The 16,512-nt window shown below is 49.0% G+C and overlaps 1 protein-coding gene across 1 annotated transcript in view; it reads left to right on the top strand.

Annotated features, from left to right (window-relative positions):
- The window catches only part of LOC138567110 (phospholipase A and acyltransferase 3-like), a 104,201-nt gene that overhangs the window by 35,634 nt on the left and 52,055 nt on the right, over positions 1-16,512 (top strand). Inside the window, exon 2 of the mRNA XM_069644990.1 lies at positions 11,098-11,200. Within this exon, the coding sequence (XP_069501091.1) occupies positions 11,098-11,200 (103 nt within the window). The remainder of the gene's footprint in view (positions 1-11,097; positions 11,201-16,512) is intronic.

Here is a 16,512-nt window from a genome sequence, read left to right on the forward strand (position 1 = left end):
CCTGGTTCCCTGTGGTGCAGCGAGCAAAGGACCCACGTCTGGGCACACCCTCTCTCACAAGGAGAAACAAACTGACCACAAAAGTGATGGGTGGAAGGTTTCGAATTAATCTAAACCACTGGCAATTGCTCTGGGCAACCTTCCACACCACCGTTTTTAGCCCGTCTGCGCCATTGCAAAAGGGGACCAGCCATGTGCAAATCAGTCAGCAGCTGCCGCCACCGAAGGTAGCAGCCCAGCCCGAACTGCTAGGCCAGGTCCCCTCTGCACAGAAAACCAAGCAACCCCAGACATGTTTCGGCCTTGTTGGACCTCCTCAGTGAGGTGCAGCCTGGTTCCCTGTGGCGCAGCGAGCAAGGGACCCACGTCTGGGCACACCCTCTCTCACAAGGAGAAACAAACTGACCACAAAAGTGATGGGTGGAAGGTTTCGAATTAATCTAAACCACTGGCAATTGCTCTGGGCAACCTTTCACACCACCGTTTTTTAGCCCGTCTGCGCCATTGCAAAAGGGGACCAGCCATGTGCAAATCAGTCAGCAGCTGCCGCCACCGAAGGTAGCAGCCCAGCCCGAACTGCTAGGCCAGGTCCCCTCTGCACAGAAAACCAAGCAACCCCAGACATGTTTTAGGCCTTGTTGGACCTCCTCAGTGAGGTGGAGCCTGGTTCCCTGTGGCGCAGCGAGCAAGGGACCCACGTCTGGGCATACCCTCTCTCACAAGGAGAAACAAACTGACCACAAAAGTGATGGGTGGAAGGTTTCGAATTAATCTAAACCACTGGCAATTGCTCTGGGCAACCTTCCACACCACCGTTTTTTAGCCCGTCTGCGCCATTGCATAAGGGGACCAGCCATGTGCAAATTAGTCAGCAGCTGCCGCCACCGAAGGTAGCAGCCCAGCCCAAACTGCTAGGCCAGGTCCCCTCTGCACAGAAAACCAAGCAACCCCAGACATGTTTCGGCCTTGTTGGACCTCCTCAGTGAGGTGCAGCCTGGTTCCCTCTGGCGCAGCGAGCAAGGGACCCACGTCTGGGCATACCCTCTCTCACAAGGAGAAACAAACTGACCAAAAAAGTGATGGGTGGAAGGTTTCGAATTAATCTAAACCACTGGCAATTGCTCTGGGCAACCTTCCACACCACCGTTTTTTAGCCCGTCTGCGCCATTGCAAAAGGGGACCAGCCATGTGCAAATCAGTCAGCAGCTGCCGCCACCGAAGGTAGCAGCCCAGCCCGAACTGCTAGGCCAGGTCCCCTCTGCACAGAAAACCAAGCAACCCCAGACATGTTTCGGCCTTGTTGGACCTCCTCAGTGAGGTACAGCCTGGTTCCCTGTGGCGCAGCGAGCAAAGGACCCACGTCTGGGCACACCCTCTCTCACAAGGAGAAACAAACTGACCACAAAAGTGATGGGTGGAAGGTTTCGAATTAATCTAAACCACTGGCAATTGCTCTGGGCAACCTTCCACACCACCGTTTTTTAGCCCGTCTGCGCCATTGCAAAAGGGGACCAGCCATGTGCAAATCAGTCAGCAGCTGCCGCCACCGAAGGTAGCAGCCCAGCCCGAACTGCTAGGCCAGGTCCCCTCTGCACAGAAAACCAAGCAACCCCAGACATGTTTCGGCCTTGTTGGACCTCCTCAGTGAGGTGCAGCCTGGTTTCCTGTGACGCAGCGAGCAAGGAACCCACGTCTGGGCACACCCTCTCTCACAAGGAGAAACAAACTGACCACAAAAGTGATGGGTGGAAGGTTTCGAATTAATCTAAACCACTGGCAATTGCTCTGGGCAACCTTCCACACCACCGTTTTTTATCCCGTCTGCGCCATTGCAAAAGGGGACCAGCCATGTGCAAATCAGTCAGCAGCTGCCGCCACCGAAGGTAGCAGCCCAGCCCGAACTGCTAGGCCAGGTTCCCTCTGCACAGAAAACCAAGCAACCCCAGACATGTTTCAGCCTTGTTGGACCTCCTCAGTGAGGTGCAGCCTGGTTCCCTGTGGCGCAGCGAGCAAAGGACCCACGTCTGGGCACACCCTCTCTCACAAGGAGAAACAAACTGACCACAAAAGTGATGGGTGGAAGGTTTCGAATTAATCTAAACCACTGGCAATTGCTCTGGGCAACCTTCCACACCACCGTTTTTTAGCCCGTCTGCGCCATTGCAAAAGGGGACCAGCCGTGTGCAAATCAGTCAGCAGCTGCCGCCACCGAAGGTAGCAGCCCAGCCCGAACTGCTAAGCCAGGTCCCCTCTGCACAGAAAACCAAGCAACCCCAGACATGTTTCGGCCTTGTTGGACCTCCTCAGTGAGGTGCAGCCTGGTTCCATGTGGCGCAGCGAGCAAGGGACCCACGTCTGGGCATACCCTCTCTCACAAGGAGAAACAAACTGACCACAAAAGTGATGGGTGGAAGGTTTTGAATTAATCTAAACCACTGGCAATTGCTCTGGGCAACCTTCCACACCACCGTTTTTTAGCCCGTCTGCGCCATTGCAAAAGGGGACCAGCCATGTGCAAATCAGTCAGCAGCTGCCGCCACCGAAGGTAGCAGCCCAGCCCCGAACTGCTAGGCCAGGTCCCCTCTGCACAGAAAACCAAGCAACCCCAGACATGTTTCGGCCTTGTTGGACCTCCTCAAAGAGGTGCAGCCTGGTTCCCTGTGGCGCAGCGAGCAAGGGACCCACGTCTGGGCATACCCTCTCTCACAAGGAGAAACAAACTGACCACAAAAGTGATGGGTGGAAGGTTTCGAATTAATCTAAACCACTGGCAATTGCTCTGGGCAACCTTCCACACCACCGTTTTTTAGCCCGTCTGCACCATTGCAAAAGGGGACCAGCCATGTGCAAATCAGTCAGCAGCTGCCGCCACCGAAGGTAGCAGCCCAGCCCGAACTGCTAGGCCAGGTCCCCTCTGCACAGAAAACCAAGCAACCCCAGACATGTTTCGGCCTTGTTGGACCTCCTCAGTGAGGTGCAGCCTGGTTCCCTGTGGCGCAGCGAGCAAGGGACCCACGTCTGGGCATACCCTCTCTCACAAGGAGAAACAAACTGACCACAAAAGTGATGGGTGGAAGGTTTCGAATTAATCTAAACCACTGGCAATTGCTCTGGGCAACCTTCCACACCACCGTTTTTTAGCCCGTCTGCACCATTGCAAAAGGGGACCAGCCATGTGCAAATCAGTCAGCTGCTGCCGCCACCGAAGGTAGCAGCCCAGCCCGAACTGCTTGGCCAGGTCCCCTCTGCACAGAAAACCAAGCAACCCCAGACATGTTTCGGCCTTGTTGGACCTCCTCAGTGAGGTGCAGCCTGGTTCCCTGTGGCGCAGCGAGCAAGGGACCCACGTCTGGGCATACCCTCTCTCACAAGGAGAAACTAACTGACCACAAAAGTGATGGGTGGAAGGTTTCGAGCCTGCTGGGCCTAGATACCCAAGCTACTCCTCACTGATGAGCCCCAACAAGGGCGAAACATGTTTGGGGATGCTTGTGGTCTCGTGCAGAAGGGATGTGACCTAGCAGTTCGGGCTGGACTGCCCCTTTTGGGGTGGGGCCATGCCTGATTTGCATATGGTCTTTCCCCTTCTGTAATGGCTTGGCAGGCGAAGAACGATGGTCTGGAGGGTTGCCCCGAGCAATGCCAGTGGTTAAGATTCAGTCTAAACCTTCCAGCCATCACCCCTTTGTTTTTGCTTTGTCACCCCGAGTGGGACGGGTATGCCCAGACGTGGGTCACGTGCCTGCTGGGCCTAGATACCCAAGCTACTCCTCACTGATGAGCCCCAACAAGGGCGAAACATGTTTGGGGATGCTTGTGGTCTCGTGCAGAAGGGATGTGACCTAGCATTTCGGGCTGGACTGCCCCTTTTGGGGTGGGGCCATGCCTGATTTGCATATGGTCTTTCCCCTTCTGTAATGGCTTGGCAGGCGAAGAACGATGGTCTGGAGGGTTGCCCCGAGCATTGCCAGTGGTTAAGATTCAGTCTAAACCTTCCAGCCATCACCCCTTTGTTTTTGCTTTGTCACCCCGAGTGGGACGGGTATGCCAAGACGTGGGTCCCGTGCCTGCTGGGCCTAGATACCCAAGCTACTCCTCACTGATGAGCCCCAACAAGGGCGAAACATGTTTTGGGATGCTTGTGGTCTCGTGCAGAAGGGATGTGACCTAGCAGTTCGGGCTGGACTGCCCCTTTTGGGGTGGGGCCATGCCTGATTTGCATATGGTCTTTCCCCTTCTGTAATGGCTTGACAGGCGAAGAACGATGGTCTGGAGGGTTGCCCCGAGCAATGCCAGTGGTTAAGATTCAGTCTAAACCTTCCAGCCATCACCCCTTTGTTTTTGCTTTGTCACCCCGAGTGGGACGGGTATGCCCAGACGTGGGTCCCGTGCCTGCTGGGCGTAGATACCCAAGCTACTCCTCACTGATGAGCCCCAACAAGGGCGAAACATGTTTGTGGATGCTTGTGGTCTCGTGCAGAAGGGATGTGACCTAGCAGTTCGGGCTGGACTGCCCCTTTTGGGGTGGGGCCATGCCTGATTTGCATATGGTCTTTCCCCTTCTGTAATGGCTTGGCAGGCGAAGAACGATGATCTGGAGGGTTGCCCCGAACAATGCCAGTGGTTAAGATTCAGTCTAAACCTTCCAGCCATCACCCCTTTGTTTTTGCTTTGTCACCCCGAGTGGGACGGGTATGCCCAGACGTGGGTCCCGTGCCTGCTGGGCCTAGATACCCAAGTTACTCCTCACTGATGAGCCCCAACAAGGGCGAAACATGTTTGGGGATGCTTGTGGTCTCGTGCAGAAGGGATGTGACCTAGCAGTTCGGGCTGGACTGCCGCTTTTGGGGTGGGGCCATGCCTGATTTGCATATGGTCTTTCCCCTTCTGTAATGGCTTGGCAGGCGAAGAACGATGGTCTGGAGGGTTGCCCCGAGCAATGCCAGTGGTTAAGATTCAGTCTAAACCTTCCAGCCATCACCCCTTTGTTTTTGCTTTGTCACCCCGAGTGGGACGGGTATGCCCAGACGTGGGTCCCGTGCCTGCTGGGCCTAGATACCCAAGCTACTCCTCACTGATGAGCCCCAACAAGGGCGAAACATGTTTGGGGATGCTTGTGGTCTTGTGCAGAAGGGATGTGACCTAGCAGTTCGGGATGGACTGCCCCTTTTGGGGTGGGGCCATGCCTGATTTGCATATGGTCTTTCCCCTTCTGTAATGGCTTGGCAGGCGAAGAACGATGGTCTGGAGGGTTGCCCGGAGCAATGCCAGTGGTTAAGATTCAGTCTAAACCTTCCAGCCATCACCCCTTTGTTTTTGCTTTGTCACCCCGAGTGGGACGGGTATGCCAAGACGTGGGTCCCGTGCCTGCTGGGCCTAGATACCCAAGCTACTCCTCACTGATGAGCCCCAACAAGGTCAAAACATGTTTGGGGATGCTTGTGGTCTCGTGCAGAAGGGATGTGACCTAGCAGTTCGGGCTGGACTGCCCCTTTTGGGGTGGGGCCATGCCTGATTTGCATATGGTCTTTCCCCTTCTGTAATGGCTTGGCAGGCGAAGAACGATGGTCTGGAGGGTTGCCCCGAGCACTGCCAGTGGTTAAGATTCAGTCTAAACCTTCCAGCCATCACCCCTTTGTTTTTGCTTTGTCACCCCGAGTGGGACGGGTATGCCCAGACGTGGGTCCCGTGCCTGCTGGGCCTAGATACCCAAGCTACTCCTCACTGATGAGCCCCAACAAGGGCAAAACATGTTTGGGGATGCTTGTGGTCTCGTGCAGAAGGGATGTGACCTAGCAGTTCGGGCTGGACTGCCCCTTTTGGGGTGGGGCCATGCCTGATTTGCATATGGTCTTTTCCCTTCTGTAATGGCTTGGCAGACGAAGAACGATGGTCTGGAGGGTTGCCCCGAGCAATGCTAGTGGTTAAGATTCAGTCTAAACCTTCCAGCCATCACCCCTTTGTTTTTGCGTTATTATTGCATCTAAGCCTCTGGAAATTTGGGCAACCAAATGGTTGAATATATGAGCAATATTAATCTAGATTGTTGCAGATGTATAGTCCAGCAAGTGTAAAACCAACTCCAGATGAAATAAGGAAACATAGAGCACCAGCATATGGCAGTGAAGTACGATCTACCCTTTATACTTACGGTAGGGCCTGTGCCCATTTCAGATTGGAAGCTCAAGATGGACTGGCAAAGAGTGACCAGACTTGTACCCTTGCTGTTATAAACTGGGACCTGACAGGTGGGAGGTTGCTCCAAGTGGTGTGTTTCTTGATCCCTGCTGAGAAAGCCAGGTTGAATGACCCAAGAGTCTTGGGAGTCCTGACATTAAAGTGATGGCTCCTCAGGAGCTGATATTACTATACACTATATAGAAAATGCCCATGGGGTTGTGGACCGTGTTAGGGAGAATTCTCTGTTTAGGCTGAATTTCCCTACCTAGTGAGTCCCCCAGCAGCTTTGCTGGATTTCTGGGGTTTAATTTTTTTCTCCTGCCAAGAGTGAGACTCTTTTACCCTCACTCCTGGACATGTTGAACTGTGTTATCTTGGACAAACCTTGTGTTGAATGGGCTATGGGGTCTTTTACTCCATAGGGCCTCATGTATTTTTGTGATGTGGGTCACACAGCACCCTCTGTGCCGTGACCCAGGGGTGTCCTAGGGACTCCCCAACATAGACTCCATACCCTGGGACTGACTACTGTCTCCCAGGGCATGTAAAGTCACCAAAGACTTTGCTAGTCTTGAATCCTGAACAGAACCAGTACCAACCATCATATTGTGGACGTACTGGCTGGGGCAATTCGATTGCCCCAGGGTCTGTTAGTCGAGGGGGCACGTCTCCGTCCCCCCTGATCGAGTTTTGGCTGGTGGCAGTGGAAACTACTTTTTATATTCGACCGCGAATATTTCCCTATGGGATTTCCCATTGTTTTAGGCTAACACATTTAATTATTTATTTACGGTAGCCTTAAACATACCGCCGGGTTATATATTTATTTTTATAACTCCGGTTGGGACTTTTTGCCAAAACTTGATTCTAAAATGGCGTTGGTGTTCGCCTCTGTAACTCTGACCCAAAGTGGAGCCCTTTGTTCCACTTTTGGCGGGCTTCTCCACAGAAGCCCTCCAAAGTGGTGCCACTCTGTCTGGGGTACTTAGGAGGGGTGGAGGGGGATTTAGGCACCCTGGACTGAGTTACCTTGGTAACTCAAGTCGCACTCCGTCCTGATTGGCCCAAGTGGTGAGCCGCCCGGCTCACCACTTAGCATGTTTGAGTGACAGCTAGGCTGGGTGAATGGGGGTTTGCTGCATAAAAGCAGGGCTTTGGGGACTGGGACTTCAGAAGTCGCCACAGGACCAAGAATCCGACGAGGGAAGAGCTGAGCCGACCTGCTTCGACGACACCACCCGGTGGAGCCCTGCTGAACCGTCTCACCACTTTTTCCCGACGACCGAGGAGAACTCTTAACGGAGTGGCTCCTTCCCTTGACTGGTGGGGACAACCAGTTTTCGCCTTCTTTCCGTTCTTTGAGGTATCTCGTGGCCGCCTTGCCTGTGCCAAGCACCCCGGCAACCGGAATACCACACTTTACCCCCATACCGCGAAAGTCGGTACCAACCCTTTAACCGGAGGACTCCGCGGCTGGTTTCTTCCCGGGCAGTGCTACGACCTTTCTCTTCTGCTCTTCAGCGAGATATTCTCCTCCCCTGACCGACGTCGAGCCTTGCTGTCGCTGCCTGGAACAACTGCCCCCGCTGGAGGATCCTTTCTGCTTAAGGTACTGTGTTCCGCCTGGCTTCCCTTGCCACCGACTGTACGGGGTAGATTTAGTCCCCGGCTTTCGAACCTGGGAGTGCCTGGGACACTTTGGCTAAACTTTCTGAGCCACTCTAAACTCTTTTTGACTCTTTGCAAGACTTTGAATCTCTAACTAACAGTGTGATCTTGGGCACATTTTCGCCCCGGCTACTCTAAGAGTGGGCCCTGCCTAGTGACTTTTGCTCACCTGTGACTTTGTGCTTCTTTGAGCCTATTGCAAGTGTTCTGGACCTTAGAGTGGTGTGTTTAACCCATTTCTGCTTTTTCTCTCCCTTTCTTGGAAACTACTAGAGTGTCATCTAAAGTTAAGCACTCACCTCTGTTTTAATTAAGTGGTGTTAACCTAGAGTTGTCTAGATAGGAGAAAGGATTGAATCTACTTTCATTATAACTGTGTTGAAGTGTTTTTACCCTATTCTTTGCTAGAGTGTTTTTACTTATGTGTGTTTTTAAATAAATAACTATATTCCTCTGAAACCAAGCTCTGGTCAGTGTTTGCTTGTGCTATTGTGTTTTGGTACCTATGGTGTATACTTTGCATACTGCCTAACTCTTCTTGAGAGAAGTCTGACTGCTCAGCCACAGCTACCAGGTAAATCTGGGTGGTGCGGACTGCTACCAAAGGGGTTTACTGCTATACCTGTAGTCTTAAATCTTTTGCAGTGTTCCCCAAGGGAACTGCACAGGTTTCTGCCTAACAGACCTTCAAGTCATTAAATGATTTCTGATGATGGCAGCATGTGCAGGAGGCAGGGTATGACCCACACATATGTCTGGTGCACAAATATGCTTGAGAGACAGGCCAACATGAAAGGAGTGGGTACAGATGTATTGTTGCCATTTGTCAGCAGATAGAAGTAAAAAACTGTAAATATGAGATTCCAGCCTGGAAAATGTGTGTCTAGGAAAGAACAGTGCCTGATTCTTCATCTCACTCTCCACGATAAGTGATCTAAGGAAATACAAAGGTCCTTTCAAGACTCCCATTCAGATGACAAGAGATGGTAGCCTTATAAATAAACACTTAAGGAAGTTTATGGTCACTCCAAAAAGCAAGGCATTTCTAAATAGCCAGATTCCTCCTCTTCCTTTTCTTCTTCATTCCTGATACTTCCTTAGATGGGGATGAAACAAAAGATGAACCAACGGGAAAATACCTTCGTATAGAGGTGCTCTCTAGCAGAATTTTCTTCATGTGCCACAGAGACTAGGGCCTAACACTCAGGAAGAGCCAGCTCCCTCTCCGGAACCCAAGAATAGACAATTCAAACAGCCAGCCAGGAAGGAATTGATACTGATTTTGTCTGCCATGAGCAAGATACTCGATGAATGGAAAGAACCATGCAAAAATGCAGTGTTTCGCTTAAAAAGGCAAAATTGTTGGTTGGGTAGAGTGTTTGCTTCATCCCTCACCAGAGATTGTGTTTTTATTAGCCAGTCTCATAGGTAGACCGTCTAAAGGTTGCAGCAGAGGGATCTGTTAAAGGTCCTGGGACAAGATGATAGCCGCAGCCTTAACATAAATTACATAGATGCTCATCTTCCGCTATGAACCAGCATATATACCACTCAGGCCGTACAATCACTCCTCAATGACTTCCAGGAATTGTATTCTACTATTGACAAAGGATTATGCACTAGCTTTCAGATCATCAGTTTAATGATGGATACTGGAGTGGCTACTTGAAGATGCATTCATCTGAAAGACTTGCACACAGAACGTTTTCAGAAACAATGTGGCATTAAAAGTTCTCTCCCAAGAGAAAGCTGTCTGGGGATTATTTAGAGGAGAGGGATCATAATATTTCTAAGGAGGACAAGCATGCTCTGGCCCTCCGACGAAAGCCAAGATTCCATCAGTCAGACTCAAGACCTCTTCTCTGCAGCACTCTTCCAAGCCTCACTGTTCATACATCACAGGCAGGTTTAGGTCTGGTATGAAGCCCGGAGCCCAGCAACTGTGGCAAGAGCTTGCTGCCCCAGAAGACTCAATGTTCCTGGCAATGCCGAAGAAGAAGTGATGATTCCAGTGGGAGGCAGATTGAATATTGAATCATTTCACTGCTCTCAGGGAAGAGTCATTCATGGACCAGTGGATAATAAGTCCCGGGAGGACAGCTCGGGGGCAACATGCTCGCCTTGGAAGCAAGACGACATGGAGCAACCCAGGTTCGATCCCCGGGGCCGCGCTTAGAAACCTCTGGGTATTAAAGGCAATATAAATAACCTATCATATCATATCAGTATAGAAAACAGATCCAAGATCTGATTTTCTTCATATATCCTTATATAAGGACCACAGCAACTAATTGTCCTCGGGGACTATCAGGAGGGCATCTTTTGTACAGGGAATATGTAATGTGTAACTGGAAAGGGCAGAGATGAGTTGGGGGCGTTCCACAAGGGAAATGGCTGCCACCTGGGCTGAGGCTCAGACAGCACCACTTCAGGAGATTTTCAAGGCAGTGATTTGGGCAATATCTAATACTTTCATCCAGCATCAAAGGCTGCAGCTTCTCAGAGCAACTGCCCCTAGTTTTAACAAGGCAGAGTGCGTTGATTTCTAATGCAATAGAGTTTGATGTGTGCGCAGTATGTTCATAGTATTCTTTCTTTTCAACTCAGTCCAATCCATATCTTTAGGATGCCTCAAAAGTAAGGACTGGGATAAAGAAGAGCGATGTGGTGACAATATGATGGCTACATCTGGGCTTCTCCTTTACCTTCACTGATTTTGTACTCCCTCTTCCCCTACCCCTGGGGTTTGGGTCACCTCTCCCTTCCAACTCTTGGGTTTGATCTGGGATCCCTTTATCCTGTCCAGCCCTTCCCACCCTTCATACTTTGTCCTATGTGCAGTCCTTTTCATCACCTTTCAATCCCCCTAATGAAATACAAATTAGAATAAATCCTCATTAATACTAGCCCTACTCTTTCTCATCACAGTACTTATAACTTTTCTGGTGTCCCTTGTGAAACGATTTAATACACAATTCTCTCTTTTGTTTTTGGAAACCCTGTCCCTTCCAGTTCTGGAGTATAACTATCCCCTTTTACCACAATCCTCCTAATAACAAACATTTCCTGGGGAATGATCTGTCATTCATCATTCAATGGGTTGGAGTGGTAGGTGTAAATAATGCGAGCGGTGAAAATAGAGGGTGTAATCGAAAGCATCAACAAACACAGGATAGATATGATAGATGGAGGCAGGAGCTCCATGTGTCCCTTTTCTGAGATTAATTGTGCCCCCCTCTTGCTTTCCAGATGGACCCTAAGCCTGGAGACCTTATCGAGATTTTCCGGACTGGCTATCAACACTGGGCCATCTATGTGGGAGATGGTTACGTGGTGCACCTAGCGCCTCCAAGTAAGACCTTGCTTTATATACTGCTCTGTTCAAAAGCCCACTAGTCCATAATTCACAGATGCAAATAATGCTCAACAAGCACATCCTAAAAACATGTAATTTTAAATGATGGCAAAATAATATATCTGATATTGCTTCTGCAAAAGGTTCCAAGTTTGATCCAAAAACCTGATGTTGTACATCACAATGATTCCCCCCAGTATTGCCCACAACCTCGAAGCATATTCGTAAGACTTAACCTCACAGTCCTGCTTCCTCATGTCATTTCTTAAAACAATGAGAGGGAGTCATGCTTGGCTTCTTTACCTGACTTTACTATCTGCAGGGGTTTAAAGAGGAGTTTATAGTTACTTTAAATTCAGTCTCTGTTGTTCAGCTTCTCAAGTCGTACATCAGTTGCCTTGGTGTTCTGGACCCAAGTTCTACTAAGGAACGGGATGTCGCTATTGGCTGTGCTGTATTAAGGCTGAGTCTGCTGAGAAAGCTTTCTTTTCGCATCTCCTCTTCCAGGCACCAACGTTCTAGGAGGGCTAATGAGGCAGCAAGATAAAGTCTGAAATGGCTCCATTCTGGTGCACTGAGACCTTCACTGGTAATTTGGCACACTCTTTCTGTGAGACCTGTGACGTGTACATTTTTTTAGACCTTGCACTTGACCTAGAGTTCGAGGCTGTGGTAGCTTGGTAAAGCTGAGGAATGAAACAAATGTTTTAAAATGAATTATTTTATTCAGTATTTGGCTTAGATAGGGTCACCAGTCTGTTGGTAACAGGTAAATATCTGTGATAAGGAGGTTCTTTAATTAAACTGTGTCAGGGATAGGGCAGTACACAATGGGGTTTCTTCAAAAGTTTCACACCTTCAAAGATAAGTACTCAAGTTGTTAACCTAAACCTTCAAGTCCATGTCTCTCCATGGATACCCTATTCTACAAAAGAATGTCCAACGAAATGGCCAACATAAACGTTCAAAGTCCTACTCTTAATAAGTTTGTCGCCTCCTGGCTACCCAAAATTGCAACACAAATATTCCATCAAGTATCCAACAAAAGCATTCCCAACCTATTCTCATATGTCGAGCCGTCATCTAGCACAACAATCCATAGGCTTCATTGTAGATGCAATGGATCCTTCCAACAACACTTCACAACATAGGCTCAATTTCTTTTGTCTGCAAGATCAAGCCCATCCTCCTAACCCAGGATTTCCAAATGATGGTGTAAAACCTAGTGATAATGCATGTCAACGGGGGTAATGCTCTCTTTGCAGGGTTGCCGGCCGCTAACATGGCCCCCCTCAAAGCAGCCCATCATGCTATGGCTTGCTTTATCACCAGCTCTAGGAAATGTGCCCACATCAACCTTACCTTTGTGCGAATAACACTGACTCCCCATTCTGACTAAGATCTGGTTCAAAGCCATATGCCTCACCTGCAAAGCAACCACTTCCAGTACGTTGGCCTACCTCCCAATCAAACTAAAACATCAGGGGGCATACAGGCACCTCGCAGTAAGACCATCACCAGATTGGAAAAACTAGGAAACAGTCCTTCTCATGCTACAGTTCACTCCTCTGACTGCTCCGGACTGCTCCAAGTCTGTCAGTTCCAGAGAGAACTGAAGACCTGGATCTCCCAACAACACATTCCAATTTGTATATTATGCACACACCCCATTCGTATACTGTGTACTGTGAGAAACCCAAGGGTACTCTCATTCCTATTCCCCATAGACCCTCTGCCCAGGTGGCCAGGGAAAGGCCATTGCTCTTGGATCCTGACACTGGGGGTGAACAAGCGAGGGAGGATCACATGAGTGGATGGTCTTTGGGGACTGGGAGTGGGTGCCCTTGGGAGAGACATGGTATCCCCCCTTTCCCACCAACAACCCACCTGACCCTAAACCAACCTTTATGGGCTATTAAAAGCCTGTTTCCCTCACTTTCCCTAATGTGACATATGACAGTATTGTGATGAGGAAGAGGAGACTAAGAGGAATGAACACCACACGTTTTCACCACTTAGGTACTGGGACGAGGAAGCTGCATCCCGAGCATTGGGAAGGTCAGACATGTCTTCCTAACTATGGTCAGGCAGATTTAATTCACCAGGCACGCCTGCAGCCTGTTAGAAGGCTCCAGGTACATAGATTGAGGGACTGGGAACACCCAGTAGAGAAGCTCCAGAAGGGAGGGAAGCTCGAAAAAGCCTCAGAAGCGGGAGAAGTTTGAGAAGCAGGGAGGCCGAAGTGGCAGATACCAGCAGGGGACTCACTCTTCGTGGAGGCAGCTGTGGTGGGACTGGAGGCCGAACCAGAACGCCTGCAGACCATGATCACAGAGGACGCTGTTTGCATCCACTGGAAAGCAAACAAAGAACAAGATCAAGAAGCATCCGGCAGGCGAGCGGGGCTCATAACAGCGGTGTTTCCCTGCTCCAGAAGCAGAGCAGAGCGGAAATAGCAGGAGCTGCCGGGAGAAGGAGCAGACCGCTAGTGAATGTCAGAAGGGCACGCAGACACCGGGGAGCTCCAAAACGGACAGCAGGCAAGTGCAGGTCCATATATTTTGAATATTGAACTGGAAATAAACTTATATCTAATTGCAAAAGTGCATTTTGAATACCGAATGAAAGCAAATCTACATTTCACTACAAAAGTAAAATTTCAATACCGAATTGAAAGCAAATTCACATTTAACTGCAAAAGTGATTTTTGAATACCGAACTGAAAGCAAACCTACATTTAACTACCAAAGTGCATTTTGAATACCGAACGGAAAGTAAACTTATATTTAACTTACAAGAGGGCATTTCAAACTTATATTTGAACTTCAAGGACAAGAATGCATTTCAGTTAAACAAGAGTGTGTTTTTCAGAATTAGACTTAAACCTTAAGCAACACAAGTAACTATTGAATTGAGAGCAATTCACATTCAAAGTACTTTAAAACTATTAAGCAATGTACATGTGAAGTCCAATTAGAACATTGAAATACAACCCCAGAGGCTGACAAAGGGGAAGACATTAAGCAGAAACACCTTGGTGCACAGGCGGAAGTGCCAAGGAACATCGTGGGGCACAGGAGCAAGCATCAAGGAAACCCTTGGCGCACATGAGCAAATGTCAAGGAACCGACAAGGGGCTGAAGAGCCCAGGGATCCTGGTTCCGTGACCTGTAATGGGTGGACTGTGTGGTCTAACAACTGCGCTTAGACCAGTGAACCCTAATACTGAAGACTCAGAGTATTGGGAAACCCAACTGATAAAACGAACTACAACAACTACAAAAGTTGAAGTTGAAGTCTTGGGGAAATGAGCCCTGAGTCTGAAAAACCTGCTCATGCTGTCTTGGGAGCGAGGTCACAAGAACCCCCTCCCTTTTTATTGTTTGGAATTGTGTTGCCTGAGACTTGGGGAAGGGAACCCAGAGGACTATCTTGAACTATGTTGTTTGGCGCTCGAGAGAAGTGATCTTGAGACTTTTGCGGGACTATCCTATACTTGAGGACAGAAAGCGGAGAGCTGGAAGAAGCACCAAACTTTGCATTGAAATTTGCTTCTTCGGTTATTAACATCCCTACACATTGTTAGTATAAAGCCAGACTTTCAAATGGAACTATTTGACTCAGACCTTCCTGAGTTTTATTCCGATAGGGAAATCCCACATTAGCATAGGGCAAGATAGGCCTTCAACCATCCTGACATTAGATTTAATAAAGTCATTTAGTTTGAAATATGTGTCAGATACTGTCTTGAGTCCCCTAGTAAAATAGGAGTTTTGCCCACATAGTGTAGGCGAGGATTTCTCCTAACCAATGTTACTCTCTGAGTGAGGGTACACACAGAGTGATCAATTGGCCGAGAGATGAAGGACACCAGCAGGAACCTGATGACATCAGCCAAGAACGGATCCAAGAATGGAGTGCAGTTTCCTAGGTCGGAGTACTGTAGAAAAACAGGATCATTAGTTAAAGAACATAGCCTCAAGGACCTAGTACCCTTAGAATTTTAGCTAACCTACAATGTGAATCCTGATTGTGGAGTATTGAGTCGTCTGTAGCAGACCGGAGGTAAGAAGCTCAGAATAAGGAACAGGCAATTCCCCCTCTAAGCAACATAAAATATCTAATGGTAAAAACAGATGTATTAAGAGGACATGAGAAAAAGAGAATGAAGTTTTGGAACACTTATCCGCTGGTTTGCAAATGACAGCTTAGTGTGGATGTCGCCCCTCGGTGTGTATTGCCCAATAAGCTGTCCCGACGGCACGAGTACGCCTAATACGGAAACAGCAGTCTCTAGACCCAGAATCCGAAATACAGACGCTTACGACCTAGGAGCGCCAGGGATGGAAGTCCAAATGTTCCTGCGCTGAAGAGGCAATACACGAAACGGGCTTGAGTGATGATGGACTCCGTTGGATGATGTGGGTAAGAAGAGAAGTCGTTAACCAGTCCGAAGTCGATTTCCGTGTGGTCTGCAACGGGACAAAAATGAGAGCCAATGCAAGTTGAGTAGCAGTCCGAGGTCGAGAGCCGTGTTGTCTGTAACAGGACAAAACGAGAGCCAATGCAGGTTGAGTAGCAGTCTGAGGTCCAGGGCCGTGCTGGAGAAGACGGAAGCAAAATCAGTAAGAGATGGCGAGTCTGAATTTGTTACTGTTGAAACTGATGAATATCCAAAGAACAAGGTACAAGGTAGGAAGAAGCAAGAACACAGGATCAAAACAAGAGCAAGGCAAAGACAGCGTCTGGATTAGAAAATCGGAAGCACCGGGCGACGCCAACCCAGAAGTAAATACCTATGGAACCCGCCCCTGAACACGTTGTACGCTTTCACATAATGGACGCCATAATCACCATGGTAACCGTCACATGGTATGACGGTTGTTCGGAAGACGTGATGGCGGCGTCAATGATGACAGCAGGTGGTTTCCCTGTCCTGGTAAGCGGGTCCCAGTATACCTTGACGAAAATTGGGAAATAATAGAAGTCTTACACCAGGGTCTTGTAACCCGGCACTGTCTCTTGCGAGCAGATGAGTGGGACATGACATGGCGTAGTCTCTGAGTTGGGGGAATCCTGACAATAAGTCTGTTACCTGGGTCATTCTTCATGATGCCTTCACAGTACTTTGATAATTATTATAGATGTTTACTTAAAGACTTGATGAAGGATTTTGTACCAATGCTTTACTGTTTGACCTGGGCAGCACTCCATAGTTCCCGAGGTAAGTTTGTGCTATAAAAACATATAATAAGAAAAATGAAAATAAAATGCAAACGGATTCCTGGGAAGGCTCTTCCAGTGTTGCT

This window comes from Ambystoma mexicanum, chromosome 2p (assembly GCF_040938575.1).
Source record: "Ambystoma mexicanum isolate Mex_15411 chromosome 2p, UKY_AmexF1_1, whole genome shotgun sequence".
Classification (NCBI taxonomy): domain Eukaryota; kingdom Metazoa; phylum Chordata; class Amphibia; order Caudata; family Ambystomatidae; genus Ambystoma; species Ambystoma mexicanum.